At 38.1% G+C, this 18284-nt stretch overlaps 1 protein-coding gene across 6 annotated transcripts in view; it reads right to left on the bottom strand.

Annotated features, from left to right (window-relative positions):
• The window catches only part of GKAP1 (G kinase anchoring protein 1), a 67724-nt gene extending 49851 nt beyond the window's left edge, over positions 1 to 17873 (bottom strand). For 3 of the 6 annotated variants that reach the window (XM_033122330.1, XM_033122331.1, XM_033122327.1), the window contains exons 1-4: positions 17566 to 17834; positions 16990 to 17123; positions 8836 to 9088; positions 2497 to 2640 (exon numbers count right to left, since the gene is read on the bottom strand). In XM_033122330.1, coding sequence (XP_032978221.1) covers positions 2497 to 2640; positions 8836 to 9045 — 354 coding nt within the window. In that variant the 5' untranslated portion in view covers positions 9046 to 9088; positions 16990 to 17123; positions 17566 to 17834. Of the gene's footprint in view, positions 1 to 2496; positions 2641 to 8835; positions 9089 to 12988; positions 13048 to 15924; positions 15977 to 16989; positions 17124 to 17565 lie in introns of all 6 variants that reach the window. The other 3 variants (XM_033122329.1, XM_033122328.1, XM_033122333.1) reach the window with 3 other exon arrangements.
• Between the last annotated feature and the right edge of the window lie 411 nt (positions 17874 to 18284).

Here is an 18284-nt window from a genome sequence, read left to right on the forward strand (position 1 = left end):
TCAGTTCTTTCAAGCTCAGATTCAAGTCTTTAGCTTAAGGAAAATTCTTATCATCATTATCTTTAATGATTCCCTCTGTTCTACTTACATCAGCAACACTGATTACGCCTCTGTTGGATTTCAGTTCTGTGTTCCAACCTGTCATGTCAATTTTATTGGCAAAGTTTATCTCAAATTTTCCTTTACACAACTGACTCAATTGTCTTCAGTGTATACATATACTGTTCTTTAGTCCCTCAAAGTTTCTATTTCTATTATGATTTTACTTCCCCAATTTTTTACTTCACTCATTTCCTTTCAATTTCTGTCTCTTAGCCACTTTTTTCATCTCCATCTCAGTCTATTATTTCACCTTGTGACATAACATTACTATCCCCTTGACTTTTACAAAATGTTCTAGACCCTTAGTTTTTATTAAAGAAAAAAATAGGTGCTATCTAAAATCAACTTCTGTGCCATGCAGCAAATCTTTTTCAAAATATGCTTTCACTTTGGACACTAAGTACAAAGTTCTTTTCCTTTTACATGATAGAAAATTTTCTTCAGTTCACATGAGATCAACTAAGATCTAGTGTTTGTTCATAAAGTAGGTGGAGTGGATGGTTCTTTTACAATGCGGTTGCTGTTTAATGCCAGCTCTCAGATTTTATGCTAGGGCTTAGCTGATGTAAATTTAAATTATCGCTTTGGTAATTTAGGAGTAGTCAACTTTTAGCATAATTCATCTCTTGTGTTTGAACTACACAGCCACATAACAGGCAAAATATCTATGAGTATATCCAGCCTTTTGCCTGACTTAGCCTACATTACCTCGTATTTCTCGTAGTGATGTTTCCCAATTGTGTCAGAAAGAACATCCACCATAATTGTATGCTTTCTGCCTAGTATAGTCACTGCCTGGTCCCTATTTAAAATCTATTACTCCACACAGTAAAATAGATTCCAGGTGGTATACTGTCCATCTGTTCTTATACAGGGTCAGGGCCAAGTTGACTATTTCTTTTCCATAATTACCAAATCATTTTGACAGCAATCAGTGGGGGCAGGAAGAAGGGCAATCAAGTATCTGTGCCTGAGTTCCCGTATTATGTGGAATTTATTTTAGTGCAAATTTGAGTAGTTTTTCCTCATTAATTTTCCAGTGGGCCACTGTCTTCCAATTGTCTTCTCATTCTCTCTGGTGAGGACACTGGTAAATTCTATTATTGTTTAAACAAGTAGATCATTACATTTATATTTGTAAACCAGAAAAATTCTGTGAAAGAGGAAAAAAGAATCAAATAAAATCCCTAGAATAATACAAAATTATTTATCCAGTATACCAGTGCCTGGAAATACCTTTTGAACAGCATTTTTGGTCAGCTCTAGAGTAATAACTTTTGTAATGATGAACCCGAACCACTACAAAATCCTTTAAAAAATGCTATAATTTATATAGTTTATGTTAAGAGCATAGTTTAATCTAACTCTTTTTAAACTAGTAACCCAAGATGGTTATCAAATGGGAGGGGAGTCAGAGGGCTGAGTGAAAAAGATGAAGGGATTAAGAAATACAAATTGGTAGTTACAAAACAGACACGGGGATCTAAACTACAGAACATAGAATACAGTCAATAATACTGTAATAACTATGTATGGTACCAGGTGGGTACTAGACTAGTCAGTGGGATCACTCTGTAAATTATATAAATGTTTAACTACTATACTGTACACCTGAAACTAATATAAAATAATACTGAATGTCAACTGTAATTGAAAAATAGAAAAATAAAAAATAAAAAGACAAAACTGGTAACACAAGCATGATAGCTATAGCCACTCTATATTAAGCCAAACACCTACTAGAAGCAATACCTATTCCCAGTAAATCAAATGACAGTTTAACAGATAAACAAGTAACTGTTCATTTCCCATACATACAGCACTTCTACTAGAGTACATTCCAGGTTTAGTATGATATTTTCTTGGACACTAAACACAAAAAAGAAATTGGCTTTAATAAGTTATTTATTTGATTTGTTTATTAATGATATTTAACAGAGGCATAGAAAAACAAAATATCATGTAAATAGGTAAAGAAATAAACAAATGCATAAACCATTTTACATTAAGGTTGAAAAGGAAAAGTTCCCCCTCAAAGTCTTTCCCTTTTAAGCAAAACTGTCACTGGGCACCATAAGTGTAATTGTTTTTACTGGAAATAATTTAATCCTGTTGTTCTACTTTCCCTATCGCTCCCCTCATTTGTAAAAAGGTAGATGAATAAAAAACTCAAATAACTTTGAAGTTTCAAAACTACCAAAAATAATGTTTGTCAATCTGCTTTTACAGTAGATGAAAAGCAGAATCTCTTTAAAAGCAGCAAACACATGTGAATTAATCCAATACTAAAAGCTCCTCAGAACAGTGGTGTCATGGATTCAGATGTACACCACCTTAAAAATGCATACATTCATTGAAAAACAAAGCAAAAGAATTTGATTTACTTAGCTGTACCTGTTCATCTCTTTGTCTCCATTCTTGCCAATTTTCTTCTCGTGAATCCTTCTGTACTGGGTTTGGTAACGAAAGCTCATGCTGGGCATTACAAATGGCATGGGAGGATTTCTGGGGGATTTTCTTAAAAGCAAGATTCCTGAGCTATGAAACAATCAAAGAATATATTATATTCAGTTTACCAAATCCTGAGATAATAATTTTTTGAAAGTTAAGAAATCAACAGTACTTTTACACATCTAAATACTATTCCAAAGTTGCTATTTGTATGTTTTGTAATCTCTGTAGAATATTAATTTCACCAGCATTTAAGATAATGTTGGTGGATTTCCAGATGAAATGATTAGTAAGTGAAAATGGATTGTACTTTATTATACCATATCATTCTAATGATTGTGTTTTACTAAAGGGAAGAAGTTTATAGGAGTAGAAAACAGGATAACAAGTGTGCTATTAAAATGTAAAACAATGGGGTTCAAAAAGATTAAAATTGAATAGCTTACAAATTTAAAAGTTTAAACAGTGAGAGAAGATAGCTTATGTAATTCTAATAGCTACTTTGCGTGAGTCCTTAAAAATACAGGGGCTAATCCACAAACTAACATAATGAACTAAAACTGTACTGACCAAACCTCTTCCCAACAATAAGCAGAATCTATCTGAGACACAAAAATTGAAACAAGAGAGAAAAATATTGATGGGCTGTTATGGGCTGAATTGTATTACCCCAAAAGATATTTTGCAGCCTTAACCCTCAGTGTCTGTGAAGGTGACCTTATTTGGAAATAGGGTCTTTGCAGATATAATCAAGTTAAGATGAGGTCATACAGAATTAGGGTGGGCCCTAATCCAATACAACTGGTATACTTGTAAGAAGACAAAGATACACAAGAGAATGCCATATAACAACAGAGACAAAGATTGGAGTGATGGAGACACAAGCCAAGGATTGACGGCCACTACAAGAAGCTAGGAAGAGGCAACAAAAGAGTCTACTCAGAGTCTCAGAGAGACATGGCCCTTGCTGACGCCTTGGTTGGACGTCTTGCTTCTAGAACCATTAGAGAATAAATTTCTGTTGTTTTAAGCCATCTAGTTTGTGGTACTTCATTATAACAGCCTTAGGAAACTGATAAAGAGGCTTTATATAGAGGATCAACAATTTTAACTGATAGTCAATATGTTGTTATGCGAAAGGGAGTGATGAAATACAAACACCTCTTTAAGTAGCTGTTTCTTGCTGTGGAAAGGACATACAGAAGGAGATGCTACTGGAGATGAAACACTAGCAAGTAGATTGTTGCTTTACTTTGCAGAAAGTAAAGACTGATAGAACTACAGCCATGGAAGTGAAAAGGGAGGATCCTCAGGCTCATTCTCAGTTACACATTTTCTTATGCTCTAATGTAAACTCATTATCTTATTTTCTGTTCCCCCAGAACATCAATTCCAAAAAAGAAAATGGTGGGCAATCAAAAGTTCTGAAAGATTGGACTTCTGAAAGGTTATGAGGTAGGAAAAATGTCTTTTCCTTTAAAGTTACTCTCTGTGTGGCAAGATTTTAAAGAGATATTTAGAAAGCAATGGTGATGAAAATGGAATAGAAACAAATAAATTGAAAAGGTTTTTCCTAAGTCGTGGGACATTATAAAATGAATGCAGATAGAAAAAAATAAAAACCAAACTTTTATACTACTTCTCTCATTAAATGATATTGAAAAGGGTCCTTATATACCCGACCGCTCTTTTCATTAAGAGATAAGACTGGAGTTGTTTTCCAGCATTTCTTTTAAAAACAAATGGTCACAGGTTATGGGAACTGGTTAGGCTTGAGCAAGATGGAGTCAGAAAGACTGATTATGAAGATCTGGTCAAGACGGTGGAGTAGGTAAATGCTGTACTTACCTCCTGACACGACCACATCAAAATTACAATTAAACTACAAAACAACCATGGAGAATCGCCTGAGGTCTAGTTGAACCAAAGCCCTAAGGACGTATATAAGAATTCACCTCCAGACTGGTAGAAGGGGCGGAAATGAGAAATGGGCTGGTTCCACACCCGTGTGTGACCATTAAAAATTGGGAGGGATATCTCAGCTTGCAAGCAAGGGGTCCCACCCCACACCATACTCCTCCAGCCCAGGGTTTCAGTGCCAGGGAGAAAAGTCCCTGTAGCGTAGCTGTAAAAACTAGTAGAGATTAAGGCTGAGAGAGACAGAGGATGGCTACACTTCTAGGCACTCCTCTTAAAGGGCCAGCACACAGACTTACTCACTGACGGACTCACTTTGAGTTCCACCGCTAGGGCAGCAACTCAAAAAGCATCAGGGACAGACAAGGAGGAAATGAACTATCTGGCTTCAAGGTGAGGGCTAGAAGGGCAGCTTTCATCTGGAAAGAGGAGCTGGGAGAAGCCACTGTTTCTCTGGTGAGCCCTCCTGGTGTACATATGTAGGCGGCTGCCCTATCTGAGTCTCCATCAACCTGGCTAACACTGTTCATTCACCCTGATTCCCTGAGACCCCATCCCACCAAACTTTTGGGCCCACCCAAGCTGCTTCCACTGGCTTTTCCTGTCTTGGCTCATGTTGCAGACTTTCCTAAAATCTCTCAAGGTTCACAAAACCCAAACAATCAGTATCTGGCTTTGGCGTGTCCCATACCTCTGGCTGAGCAACCCTAAGCCCGGCACTAAACAACCAGCCTTGGTTAGCAGTTTGGCCTCTCAAGGCACCTCCAAGCCCAGCAGATGGGTGGTGGCCATCTGCAGATTGCTTTGTGGCTCATGCCAGGTGGCACCGGAAGGGTACAGGCTGTGACTTAACTTGGCCTGCAGTGGGGCCCTTCCCAGGAGGCCCCAGGACTGGCACACCTGGTGGCCAGCTTCAGACCCAGTCGGAGCATCACCAGGTTGCCTCTGGGGACAACACACCCAAACCAGTGCCCTGCTAAAGTAAATCCTGCTCTGTAGGGTCAGCCCCTGCACAACAGTTACTCCACTATAGTCATGGCCAGTCCTCACAACAAATCAGCCTAAGGATCAATCCCACCCATTGAAGTGCAAACAGCAACCAAGGCTCAACTACAACAGGAGGGTACACACAACCCACATAAGGGACATGCCTGGACCACCTGGCTCTGGTGACCAAAGAGACTGCACCAGTGGGCCCCACACGACAACTACTACATAAGGCCACTCTACTAAGACCAGAAGACATAGCAGCCCTACCTAATACATAAAAACAAACATAGCGAGGCAGCCAAAATGGGGAGACAAAGAAACATGTCCCAAATAAAAGAACAGAACAAAGCTCCAGAAACAGAACTAAACAAAATGGTGACACGCAATGTACCAGACCCAGAGTTCAAAACACTGATTATAAGGATACTCAGTGAACTCAGGAAGAACTTCAAGAAAGAGACAAGAAACTTAAAAATGGAGATATAAAACATAAAAACAAACCAGTCAGAAATAAAAATACAATCACTAAAATGAAGACTACATTAGAGGGAGTCAACAGTAGATTAGATGAAGCAGAGGTTCGAATCAGCGATTTAGAAGATAAGGTAGAAGAAAATACTCAAACAGAACAGCAAAAAGAAAAAAGAATCCAAAAAATCGAGGACAGCTTCAGGGGCCTCTGGGACAACATCAAGCATACCAACATTCCCATCATAGGGGTAGAAGGAGAAGAGAGAGAGCAAGGAATTGGAAACTTACTTAAAGAAATAATGATGGAAAACTTCTCTAACCTGGTGAAGGAAATAAATATACAAGCCCAGGAAGTGCAGAGAGTCCCAAACAAATAAACCCAAACAGGCCCACACCAACACATGTAATAATTAAAATGCCAAAGGTTAAAGACAGAAAGAATCTTAAAAGCAGCAAGAGAAAAGCAATTAGTTACCTACAAGGGGGCGCCCATAAGACTGTCAGTTGATTTCTCAACAGAAACTTTGCAGGCCAGGAGGGATTGACAGGAAATATTCAGTGATGAAAAGCAAGGACCTGCAAACAAGATTACTCTACCCAGCAAAACTACCATTTAGAATCGAAGGACAGATAAAGAGCTTCACAGACAAGAATAAGCTAAAGGAGTTTATCACTACCAAATCAGAATTATAAAGAATCTTAGAGGGACTTCTTTACGAGGGAAAAAAAAACATAAAAAATATGAATAATAAAATGGCAATAACTACATCTCTATCAACAATTTCTTTCAATGTAAATAGATTACACGCTCCACGAAAAAGGCACAGGAGGGCTGAATGGATAAGAAAACAAGAGCTTTACATATGCTGCCTACAAGAAACTCACTTCAGATCTAAAGACACACTGACTGAAAACAAAAGGATGGGAAAAGACATTTCACAAAAATGGAAACAAACAAAAAAAGCTGGAGTGGCAATACTTACACCAGACAAAATAGATTTTAAAACAAAGGCTGTAACAAGAGACAAAGCAGCACCCAGTAATCCCACTTCTGGGTATTTATCTGAAGAAACCCAAAACGCTACTTCGAGGGGTCGTATGTATCCACATGTTCATTGCAGCATTATTTACAATAGCCAAGATGTGGAGGCAGCCTAAGTGTATGTTGATGGAAGAATAGATAAAGAGTAGGTGGCACATATACACAGTGGAGTATTGCTCAGCCAGGGAAGGGAATGGGTTCTTGTCATCTGCAGCAGCATGGATGGACCTAGAGGGTGTTATGCTGAGCGGAGTATGTCAGACAGAGAAAGACAGACGCGATATGATTTTGCTTACATGTGAAATCTGAAGAACAAAATAAACAAACAAACAAAACAGAAACAAACCAGATGGGAGGGAGATGAGGGGTGGGTGAAAAAGGGGAAGGGATTAAGAAGTTCAGTGATACCTCTGTTTTCGAACATCTCCATTGATGAACATTTCAGTTTACGAATACCAAAAATTTTATGGATCTATGGTATCATTAGATAGTAAAATTCATGCTAAATTTGCAGTTTTAGTGGTTGATTTTAAAGGTCTGGAATGGATTAATCCATTTTGCATTACTTTCGATGAGAAAACCGTGCCTTGGTTTTTGAACGTTTCAGAACTTGAACGGTCTTCCGGAATGGATTATGTTCGAAAACCGAGGTACCACTGTACAAATTGGTAGTTATAAAATAGTCAATGGGATGTAAAGTACAGCATAGGGAATACAGTCAATAATATGGTGATAATTATGTATAGTACCAGGTGGGTACTAGACTAGTCAGGCGGATCACTTCTTAAATTATATAAATGTCTAACCACGACAATATACTCCTAAAATTAAAATAAAATAATATTCAATGTCAACTGTAATTGAAAAATTAAAAAAAGGGGGAGGTGAAGGATAGTAAGAGGTCCAAATTTCCAGGTATAAAACAAATAAGTCATGGGTATGTAATATACAGCATAGGGAATAGAGTCAATAATATTGTGATAGTGTGGTACAGTGCCAGATGGTTGCTGAACTTATCATGGTGATCACTTCTTTAGGTACATAAATGTTGAATACTAATTCAGGTGTATACCTGAAACTAATATAATATTGTATAAAGATTAAAAATCTTTAAAAATTAAATAAGAACAAATGAGCAGATTACATATTGGTCATGCAACTCATGCTAAGAATGTCTAGGGAAAAGAGGCCTGCCATGTACTTATTACCCTAATAAAGAGATGACCATAAGCATAAAAATGTATGTTCAGGCTAGTTATAGGATTCTTCTCTACAATAGTAAAAAAAAAAAAAAAAAAAAAAAGGGAAACAACCTAAACATTTATCACAAGAGTTCAATTAAATAAAGTATGATATATTAATTTAATTAAATAATGTGGAATTATTAAAAATAATGTAGATCTTTGTTTACTCATGTGGAAAACTGCTCATGACTAATTAGGAAAAAAAGCCAGTATAAAAATCTATTACATAATCTCATTTTTGTTTAAACATGAATACAGATATATGTGCATTACATATCTATCTACTCACATAAACTTACACATATATATAGAAGATACATACCAAAATATTAATTGGTTATATTTCTAGTTATATTTTTAAATGACCTTTGTTTCCTTTTACTTTTTGGAATGAGCATGTAAGTAAGTTTCCTTAGTCCGAAAAATACAAAGGAATTTTAAAAATGTTCATCACATTTGACTTTATACACACACACAAATTTATATCCATTTATTCAAATCACATTTACCAAGTACCTATGGACTAGGTACTACGGATACATGGGTCAGTAAAATAGTACCCGCCATCCTTATGATGCTTAGTCTACTGGGAAAGCAGACACAAATAATTATAGTTACCTCATTTGCTTCACTTTGCTGCTGTTCCTTCTTTTTTCTTCTTTTCTCTCTCTTTTTCTCATTTGTAGTTGATTTGCTTGTTTGAGACTTTCCAGTGTTCTGACCTTTGCCTTTTCCAGGCTCAGAATCAGAACCACTGCCACTATCCACTTGCAACAGGGCAAAGCGAGAAGCAGTAGTGGGAACAGAACTAAGAACTGCTGAAGCCATTGCAAAGGCTTTTCTTTTAAAATACTTCTATCAAGAATAATTCCTGTGGAAGGAGAAGTAAACATATGAGTAAATATACTCAGTAAAATTGTTCAAGATTCTAGGACAATAATATAAATTATTATATATACAAAGATACAAATACATTTTTCCTGACACACATTTAGTAATATTTGGATTCATACCCACGGTCCTATTGGCAATGACATACTTTTTAACTTAAGTAAACAACATAAAATTATACAATAGAAAACAGAAAAATGATATATTGAGATTTCACATCTAGTGCAAGACTACCACCAATATGATATATTCATTTTTCCATATATAGTTTTCAATAATTCATTACTTTCCTCTATATTTTAAATATACTGCTGTAATATATACATCTTTTTGAAGAACATCCTAAATCAATATGGTTTAGAATAGAAAAGTATCTATGTTTATTCCCAACTTCCAACACAGGAAAAAAAATGTAGAAAAGGAAGAACAGTCTTATACACAAAATGCCGCCTTAAGTTTGATTCTAGAGACTGCTTATAAATCACAGAACTGACAGCAAAATAGAGAGCCTACATTCTCTCAACAAAAGAAAACTTTTCAATATCATCTTCCACATCATCTTTTAGTTCACTAGCCTCAGTGCACCCTACTGTTCCAAGCATAGGTGGAAATGGTTTCATTTAGTGTTCCTTCAGCTTTTTAAGAATCTTTTAGACTTAGGATATTGAAGGTCCTCCAGTAATTTCTAACCCGAATTGTTTAGCTTTACAGATGAGGCAAGTAGTGCCTAGACTGGTTAAGTGACTTCCCTAAGGTCATTTTGCAAGTTAGTGGCAAAGTCGGACCTGAACCTAGAAATGCTTAACTTCACTCTGCAAGTCCATATAAGACTTGTAAGGATTAGAAAACCAAGTATCCTTTCAATGCAAAAGGAAAAAGATTTTCTTCAGAGATTGTGAAACTCAGAAATTTATTTCTATTTGTAAATGTATCAGGTACACAAATGAATAAAACATTAAGTTTAAAAAAAAAAAAATGAACACTCCGAGTACCCAGCACTAAGAGTAACAGAATGTTAACCCACCCCATACCTCTCCCCAATAGTATCGCACCCCCCTCCCCCACTTCCCCGTCAGGAGATAACTATTATCCTTATTTTTGTTACTTATTCCTTTGTTTTTCCTTATAGTTTTATGATATCTGAGTAACAGCACTCATATCTAAACAAGCTATTGTCATTTCCACAATATCCTATTGTTTATACAAGTCCACCCAATTCAGTGTGGGAGGGAGCTAAGTACAAGTGTGAACACTCGGCAGTAGGGATCATTAAGGTCCATTTGAAAGCTAACAACACGCTATAGTTTGTATGTTTTCAGGAAGAAACAAAAATGAGAAGTATGTGTTCAATCTTCCATCTTAACTTAAAAATCTAGAAAATTATTTGGAAATCTTTCAATTGTTTTGTTAAACAATGAAGAAAAATCAAAACAAGGGTTCATATTTGAAGATGTCATTTAGTAGTTACTAAATCAAAGTATTTTTATTATGAAACCATGTTAAGACCTATTGCTTCTATGCTCAGAAGTATGCAAATCCAGATAAAATACCACAACATACAGAGATGACATCACACTGATAAATTATGACATATTTTTAGGTTTCAATTTTTTCCTGTAAGCACAAGAATTTAGTTATTACAAGGGCAAAAAATATTTCAAAATGAAAAAAAGAAATTCCAGACCCAAAAATATTATGCAAAACATTAATTCAGCTTAAACTTTAACATGCCATGTTAAAATCCGGTAAGTTTTAGTTGCTTTTAACACCTTAGGTACAATAACCCAACGAAGGTGTTCAACAACCACTACTATATTTAACTGTTGGGACTATAAATTGCATATGGCAGCCATTCACAAAATATTCACCTCCCCTTCCTGAAGCAGAATTATGTATCACTCTGCTACTGAATGCAGGCATGACCATGTGACTGACTGGCCAGTGAAACGTAAGCTTTAAAAAGCTTCAAAAGCTAGAACACAGTTCACCACATTCTCTTTTCCCTGCTTCTGTGACTGTAGAAGCATATGTTGACATGGAGTCTCCTCCATCAGTCAGGTTTGATGGAGTCTGAAACCACAATAAACAAAGTCTCCTTACTAACCTGGGATGGATATGTAGCTTGAGCAAGAAAGCAACTTTGCTGCTTTACGCTGCTGAGATTTCCAGGTTGTTCTGCAGTATATCCTAACCTTACCATGACTGTTATCTTTCATTCTGTGGCATAGGGCAGAGCTTTCTTACCAGTGTACCCTCAGATAGTTTCCCTTAGTCCTTGGAGCAGCCAAGAAAACCCTGGAGAATTCCAGACTCTGGGCCAGTCACCACCAGACACAAGCAGCCTCCCCCAAGGACAACTGCTGCACATGCTGCTCTGTAGTTATTTGTCAACTGTGACAAGAGAAGTGTTCAAACCCCTGGAAATCTCCTTCATTAGACAGCTGCAGAATGCACTGCTGCCCATCATGATACATAGGCCCTGTAACTGTTGGAAGAATTTGTGTTCTAGGTGCCCAAAACATAAGGTATGCGGTATGGGGAGCAGCAGCTGGTGTCAGGAGTAGGGAAGCACAAATTCTAGTTAGCAAGGTTCCAAGCAATGGCCTGAAATCTCTATGTTCACAAATAGCAGACATTTCCCCCTACTGGCCAGTGACACTCCTTTCTTATGGTATAAAATCAAGCTATAAGGTGATTGCTCAAACAATGCACATGCTTTCTGCAAATTAGACCTTCATTATTATTTTAAATGCTTGAAGTCAAAAAGTCCAACTGAATTTGAACTCTTCATTTTATAAGAAATTTTGTATTACATTTTCGATGAGAAAAGGCTTTAGATTCTTTAAAACAATTTCAACTGTTATAAATTATTGAATGGTTATACAACAAAAATGGTTTGTTTTTTACTACCTACTCATTTCCAAACAAAATTTCAATGGAAATTCAATTAGAAGATTTTAAAAGTCTGGATCAGGAACTGTATATTCTTATTTCATGGATAAATTTCATTTAAAATTTCAGGTTCATGAAAGTAAGCACAGTCTTCTCACTACAAATCCTGAAAAGATTCTGAAGTTTTCTATAAATTCAACAGTTAGTATCTTTCCTAATAATTATAAAAATGTATTTTTTTTTACCTTTCCTAATCATTTACTATAAAGAAAATGTAACACACTTTTTGCCCACCCACTTCTATACAGACACCGTAGCTCTCCTCCCAGTTTGGAGACAATGAGATGCCTCTGGTTCTTTATGTTAGTAATGCACAAGTCCCGTGGCAGAAAAAAACCAGCACAAGACTGCTGACCTGGAGCAAGACAGCCTGGTCAAACCCAACTTGCTGCTTACTGTGAGCCCCTGAGCAAAGTACTTAACCTCCCAGCTTCTTCGTCAATAAAGATGGGACAAGAACGCCTAGCTCACTGAGTTGTTGTGAAGATTAAAAAGTTATTAGGTTGGTGCAAAAGTAATTTTGGTTCAAAAGGTTAAAAATAATTGCAAAAACCGAAATTACTTTTGCACCAACCTAATAATTACAAAGTGTTTAGAATAGTAGCCAGTACAGCAGGAGTACTCAAATATAAACATCTACTGGTGTTCTTACTGTGATTAAAATATGTCTTGAAGTCCTACGAGATATAGGAGAACTGGCACAATCTATTTAAAAATTAGGCTAAGCATGTCTGACTTCATTGCAAAAAGTGTTTTGAAACTTAAATTAACACCTGGCCCTTCTAAAAGCTAAGGTTTTTTAATCTTTGAAACGAAAGGAAAGAGTTGTTAGGCATTTAGAAGCAGCAGTTGAGCAGGGAGCCACTGAAAAGAGTCAAAGGCCTAAAGATTATACCTAATATAATACAGAAGGAAAACACCAATTTACCTGAAACCCAAGAATCACAGTAAGCTCTACATCTTAAACAGTGGGCACACAAATGTTTCCTGAATGAATGAAAAGAAATAGTAAAAGACAGAAAAAAAAAGTGAAAAGTAAGCACTAGAACAATACTGTTAAACTGAGAAAAGAGTCAATGATAAACACTCAAAATACAAAATCATTATTTTTCTGAGGAGGCAGCTACCGTATATGCTACACACCAGCAACCCATGTATTAAAATACTTTTTTACCTTATGAAAGGGTAGAACGGACAGGGGCAAATGCTCACCTATAATGATCCCTTGTTTGCTTTGGAGTAGAAGTACAAAAAAGGAAAATAGGATAGTGGCAGCTACTTATACTATACTTTATGTAATAGTAAATATTGAAGAATAGCTCTACTTATCAGCTGAGGGAGTCATGATATGGGACAACTGGAAGGGTTCAATTATCTTAGCTAGGTGCTGTACATGAAAACATCCAACATATCATCTAGCTCAATAGCCTTGAGAGAAATCTATACACCTTGTCAAATGGTCCACTAATCAATACTTCAGAAGTGGAGGAGGGGGGAAATGTAAATTTTAAATGAAGGAAGAGAATAAAAATACAAAAATAATCCCCAATCTGTAAATATGTGTATTATTTGTATACAAACCAAAACGAAGAAAATGTATGGGACTATTCTTTATGCTTACTTTCCTTTCTATAGTTTTCACTATTTCCTCAAATATTCTATAATGACCATATTTTTTTCTATAAGAAAAAAAATCTCATCTTGAAAAAGACAAATGGTCATCTATACTTAAAGGGTAAGCATGATGCAATCAATGTAATATTGATTTTTTTTCTGCCCTGTATCAAATTTAGAAAGGGCAACTACAGGTCAGAATTGACAATGACGTCTTGGTTCTTTATGTTAGTAATGCAGAAGATAAATGACAGAGAGCAACTGCCAAAGGCTGATTATGTTGCATGTTTTTAAGAGAATATTAGCTTCATTAACAAATTTTTCAAAATTTGCAGAAGAATACTCTTGTTATAAAATCCAGGAATTCATTTAACTTTCTTTAAAAACCCTGAAGAGAAAAAGGAGTAACTAGGCAGACCATGAAAACAGAGGCTTCTTAAAGATATTATTTCAGTGTATGGCTCAGGTTAGTCTTCTTTCCTTCAATCTTGTGTGCTAAACTTTGGAATCTCCATCTACAGTCATATTGAAGAGACATTAGGATAAATACATTGAAATAGAGCTCTTCTCCTTCTCCCTACTATTTTCCCTTTCTTTCTCTCTCTCTCTCACAGTCTTTAAAATCTCCAACATTTATATACACTTAAATGATATGGACTTAATGAAGGTATACAATGCAAAAAATTAAGTATAGTGAACATCCACTAGGCTACCCACATTGGTCAGTCTCTGAATGTGGTGGCTAGAGCTATATATTAAACTGACATTTACATATTACTAAAATATTACACAAATTAGATTTTTAGTCCTGAAAGCTAATGATTACTTCATTTGTTCCCCCTCTTCCCTTTGAGTCTCCTTTTAAAAATAATTTAAAGTCTAAGTTAAGTAGTTGAAGGAAGGCAAAAGAAAATTCACAAGATAATTAAAAAACAAATGATTCAGGTCAAAATGCACAAGAAATACAAATAAGTTCATAAATATAAATACATAGGTAGCTCATCACTTATAAGTGTAATAGTCTATAATTTCTTAATGATTTCCATTAGTAAAAACTATTAATTCTTCTACCCTTGACATCTCAGCAATGTCAAATTATAGTGAAGTCTCCATTTTATATATACTCAAATCACCAATTATTCGACATTAAATATTACAGCATATTTAGGGCTTTTTATAACTGTTCTTCCTCAGATTTTGCTCCAGCAAAACAAACTACCTAAAATTTCCTGAACACCTGTTTAGTTTTACTTGTTCGTATCTTTCTGCTATTCCCTTTGCCTAAAATGCTCTCCATCTTTTCCACTTAAAACTTGTATTCATTCTTCAAAATCCTGCTTAGGTGCTAGCATCTCTATGAAGCTTTCTCTGACCTGCCCCCTCAATTAGTCAGTCCTTCCTCTGTAATATTTCTGTACTTTATATTCACTTTTATTAGTCAATGTATTTATTTAAAATTATCTGTTTACTGCTGTGCCTAGCCTCCTACAATCCTGATTTCAACATCCTGAAAGGAAAGGTCCTCTTCTTTCTATCCCTAACAAATACTCCAGGACCTGGTACACAAAAGACAAATTTATTCAATTTGGATTTATAAAAAATATTTACACTCCCAAAGTACAAACCTATACAAACACTGAAAGATATACTCTAAAGTAGAATGTACAGAAAAAGAAAATACAAAACGCACTACAAATAATCCCCAATTCCCACAATGCAAATGTGAATTCAAGATTATCAGCAGTTCAAAGTTGTTTCATTATAAATGCCATTCTACCACATTATCACCACAACTAACTTTGTTTGTTAGTTGTTTTAGGAAAGATTTGTTTAGGAAAACATAATTGGTATTACAGTTGATTGAAAGGATTTAGGCTACATCAGATTCTTAAAGTAAACTACTTCTAAAAATGAATAGCCTCAACTGCCAGCAGCAGGACTTCAAAATGGCTGGTACTATTGGGCTCCTCTACCAAAGTTCTGGGGACCACTGCCACTATGATCTCATCCCTCTAGGCTATGACTTCTCTAGATGGGAGCTGTGGCCAGACCTCAGTCCTGAAAACCACAATTAGGGCACTTCAAAACTGATATATGTATAAAATCCTCAATCAAGGACAACTAAGCTTATTCCATTTTATAAAATGAATGACGGTCATCTTCTATTAACACTATCAACCAGTTAGTCCAATAAAAAAATAAATACAATAAAGATGCCAATTAGTGTGGTCTTGCTCAAATGCAACTTACATTTAAAAAACGGCATCAAATGAAATGGCCCTGAGCATCAGTGATTTAATACCTGGTGAAATTAAAAAAATTGTATTACTTCATGTTCTGTTCCTCAAATAACACAACTAAATAATATCTTTCACTTTAGCTTCTTATGAATCAAGGTTCACAATTAACAAGTGTCAAATGTGTACCAAAATATTGCTCCCAACACAATTAGTGCAAACAAATCACATAAACTTAATGGGTTTGCCTTAAATTCCCTTTTTTCTTCATAAATACTGCCTCCTGTCTCCAATCAGCAGCGCCTAATTTTCCATGGGTTGAACAATCTAAGCAAAAAATACAAGCAAGTACTGAGTAAGGACCTAAGGGATTCTCCCCCTGAATAAACCACATGTATATTCATTTGCCCCAGTGTTCTTTTAGTCAACTTCTATGTTCTTGCTTTTGGTCCCCAGACTGAAGTCACTATTTGGTATCTTATAGGTAAGTTTGTTGAAATCATTTATGACAATTAAGAATACTTTCCTTTGATTAGGTTTGACTAATACCAACTATAGTGTTATAAACCTGTTGAGGGAGAAAACCTATATTTTCATAGATTAAAGATTTTTAATACTTTAGTTTTCCATAAAGTTTCTCTGATATTCCTCGAGCTGCAGTGAACTTTATTAAACTGATGATTCGGGTTACAGCCACAAGTACATTTACTACATAAATAGACAATACTGAACGGTGTAGAAAAAGAATTCACTGGCTTTTCAGTAAAAGGAAGATGATTTTTCATTAGTGCTTCTAATGAAAGCTGCAGCATCTACTTAACTGTAAAATATGGCTAAGAATTAAAAACCTAAAAGAACCTGGAAAGAAAAGACAATTTAACAGGCCATTTTTCCCACTACTGTTTAATATCTAGCAAGCACCCTAAATGCTAGAGACCTAACAAAATTCTGATAGACTGCTTGTTCCAAATAACAGCAAAAAACACGCAAACAAAACAAAATTAAAAAGCCCCATTTACTTTTCAATAGCTCGCGGGGAGGAGGAGGAGCACTTTAGTCAAAAAGTAATTCACTATACCTCATTCATGAATGAAAGCCAAATTTCACCCATAGGCTGTTAACCGATGCTCCAAAACTTATTCGCACAAAGTACATAGAGAAAGAAACAGGGCTGGGCGAGACCTAACTCGAGCAAAGAAGCGGCTACAGAACCTGAAAGGGAGAAAACAGCGAGTCAGGTCGTCGCTCCAGAAATTTCCGAGCGCCAGGCTCCCCAGGAGGGAACGCGGATGCCCACGACGGGGAGGTGGCGGCGGCACCTGTCACTCGGCGGCCCCGCGACCGCGGTAACCCCCGACCCCGGCGAGGTCTCAAGACGCAGCCACGGCCCCGATACCAGGGCCTGGGGTCTGCGCAGGACGCTCTCCGCCGGCCCCGAGCCCTGTGCCGAGCTCCGGGGCCGCGGCCCTTCCCCACGAGCGGCCCTCCCGCGCCCTCTGCCCGGCGGCTCCGGCCAGCCGGGCCCATCGCCTCAGGCCGAAGTCCCCAAACGCCGAATCCCGGGCGCACGGAACAGCACAGCCGAGCCGCCACTACTACCTCGGGGGCGCCGGAGCGGACCTCCGCGAGACGGGCCCGCCCTCTGCGTACTCACCGAGCCTCCGGGCCGCCGGCTCGGCCTCCTTTCCCTCTTCCCCCGCCGCCGCCGCCGCTCCTGCGGCTCCCTGGGCGGCCGCACTAGGCGTTGGGACTGGGCTGGGTCAAGGGGCGGAGGTGGGCTCGCGCCCGACTGGGGTCGCGCGGCGGCCCCGCGAGCAGGCAGGCACTAACGGGCCCCGGGGCGCCGGGCCAGGCGAACCGCGGCGGGGAGCACGGCTGCAGGCTGCGGTGAGGGGCGGGGAGAGCGCGGCTGTGAGCCGAGGGCGGGAGGGAAGTCCCGGCGGCGGGGGCAGCGTGAGAGCCGCTGGGCGGGGCAGGGGCGGGGCCTGGCGCTCTAGCCGCCGCGCGCGGGGGTTTGTTTATTTTCTCGGTTGGTTGCGGCGCTGGCGCGTGGGTAGAGGTTCGCCTCTGACGTTAGCGCCCCGAGGTGGGGGAGAGGACTAGAACCACCTGCTGGAGAAGGGGAGCTACGGGGGCCTGGCAGGATCCAAACGTCTCATGTAGGCGGTGGCGCCGCAGTTTTCGGGGTTACCGGGAAGAGAAGGGCTTTCCCCGAAAGGGTGGAAAGAGGGAGGCCTCCGGAGAGAATAGGACTCCAGGCCATTCCCCTGCAGTTCGGTGGCTTCACCTGCATCACGGAGAGCACTTGGAGGGCCCTAGAGAGGAAAAAGGCCGTGGGACCTGGTGGCCCGAGTTCCCAGCCACTCGGGGCTC

This window comes from Rhinolophus ferrumequinum, chromosome 12, assembly GCF_004115265.2.
Source record: "Rhinolophus ferrumequinum isolate MPI-CBG mRhiFer1 chromosome 12, mRhiFer1_v1.p, whole genome shotgun sequence".
Taxonomy (NCBI): domain Eukaryota; kingdom Metazoa; phylum Chordata; class Mammalia; order Chiroptera; family Rhinolophidae; genus Rhinolophus; species Rhinolophus ferrumequinum.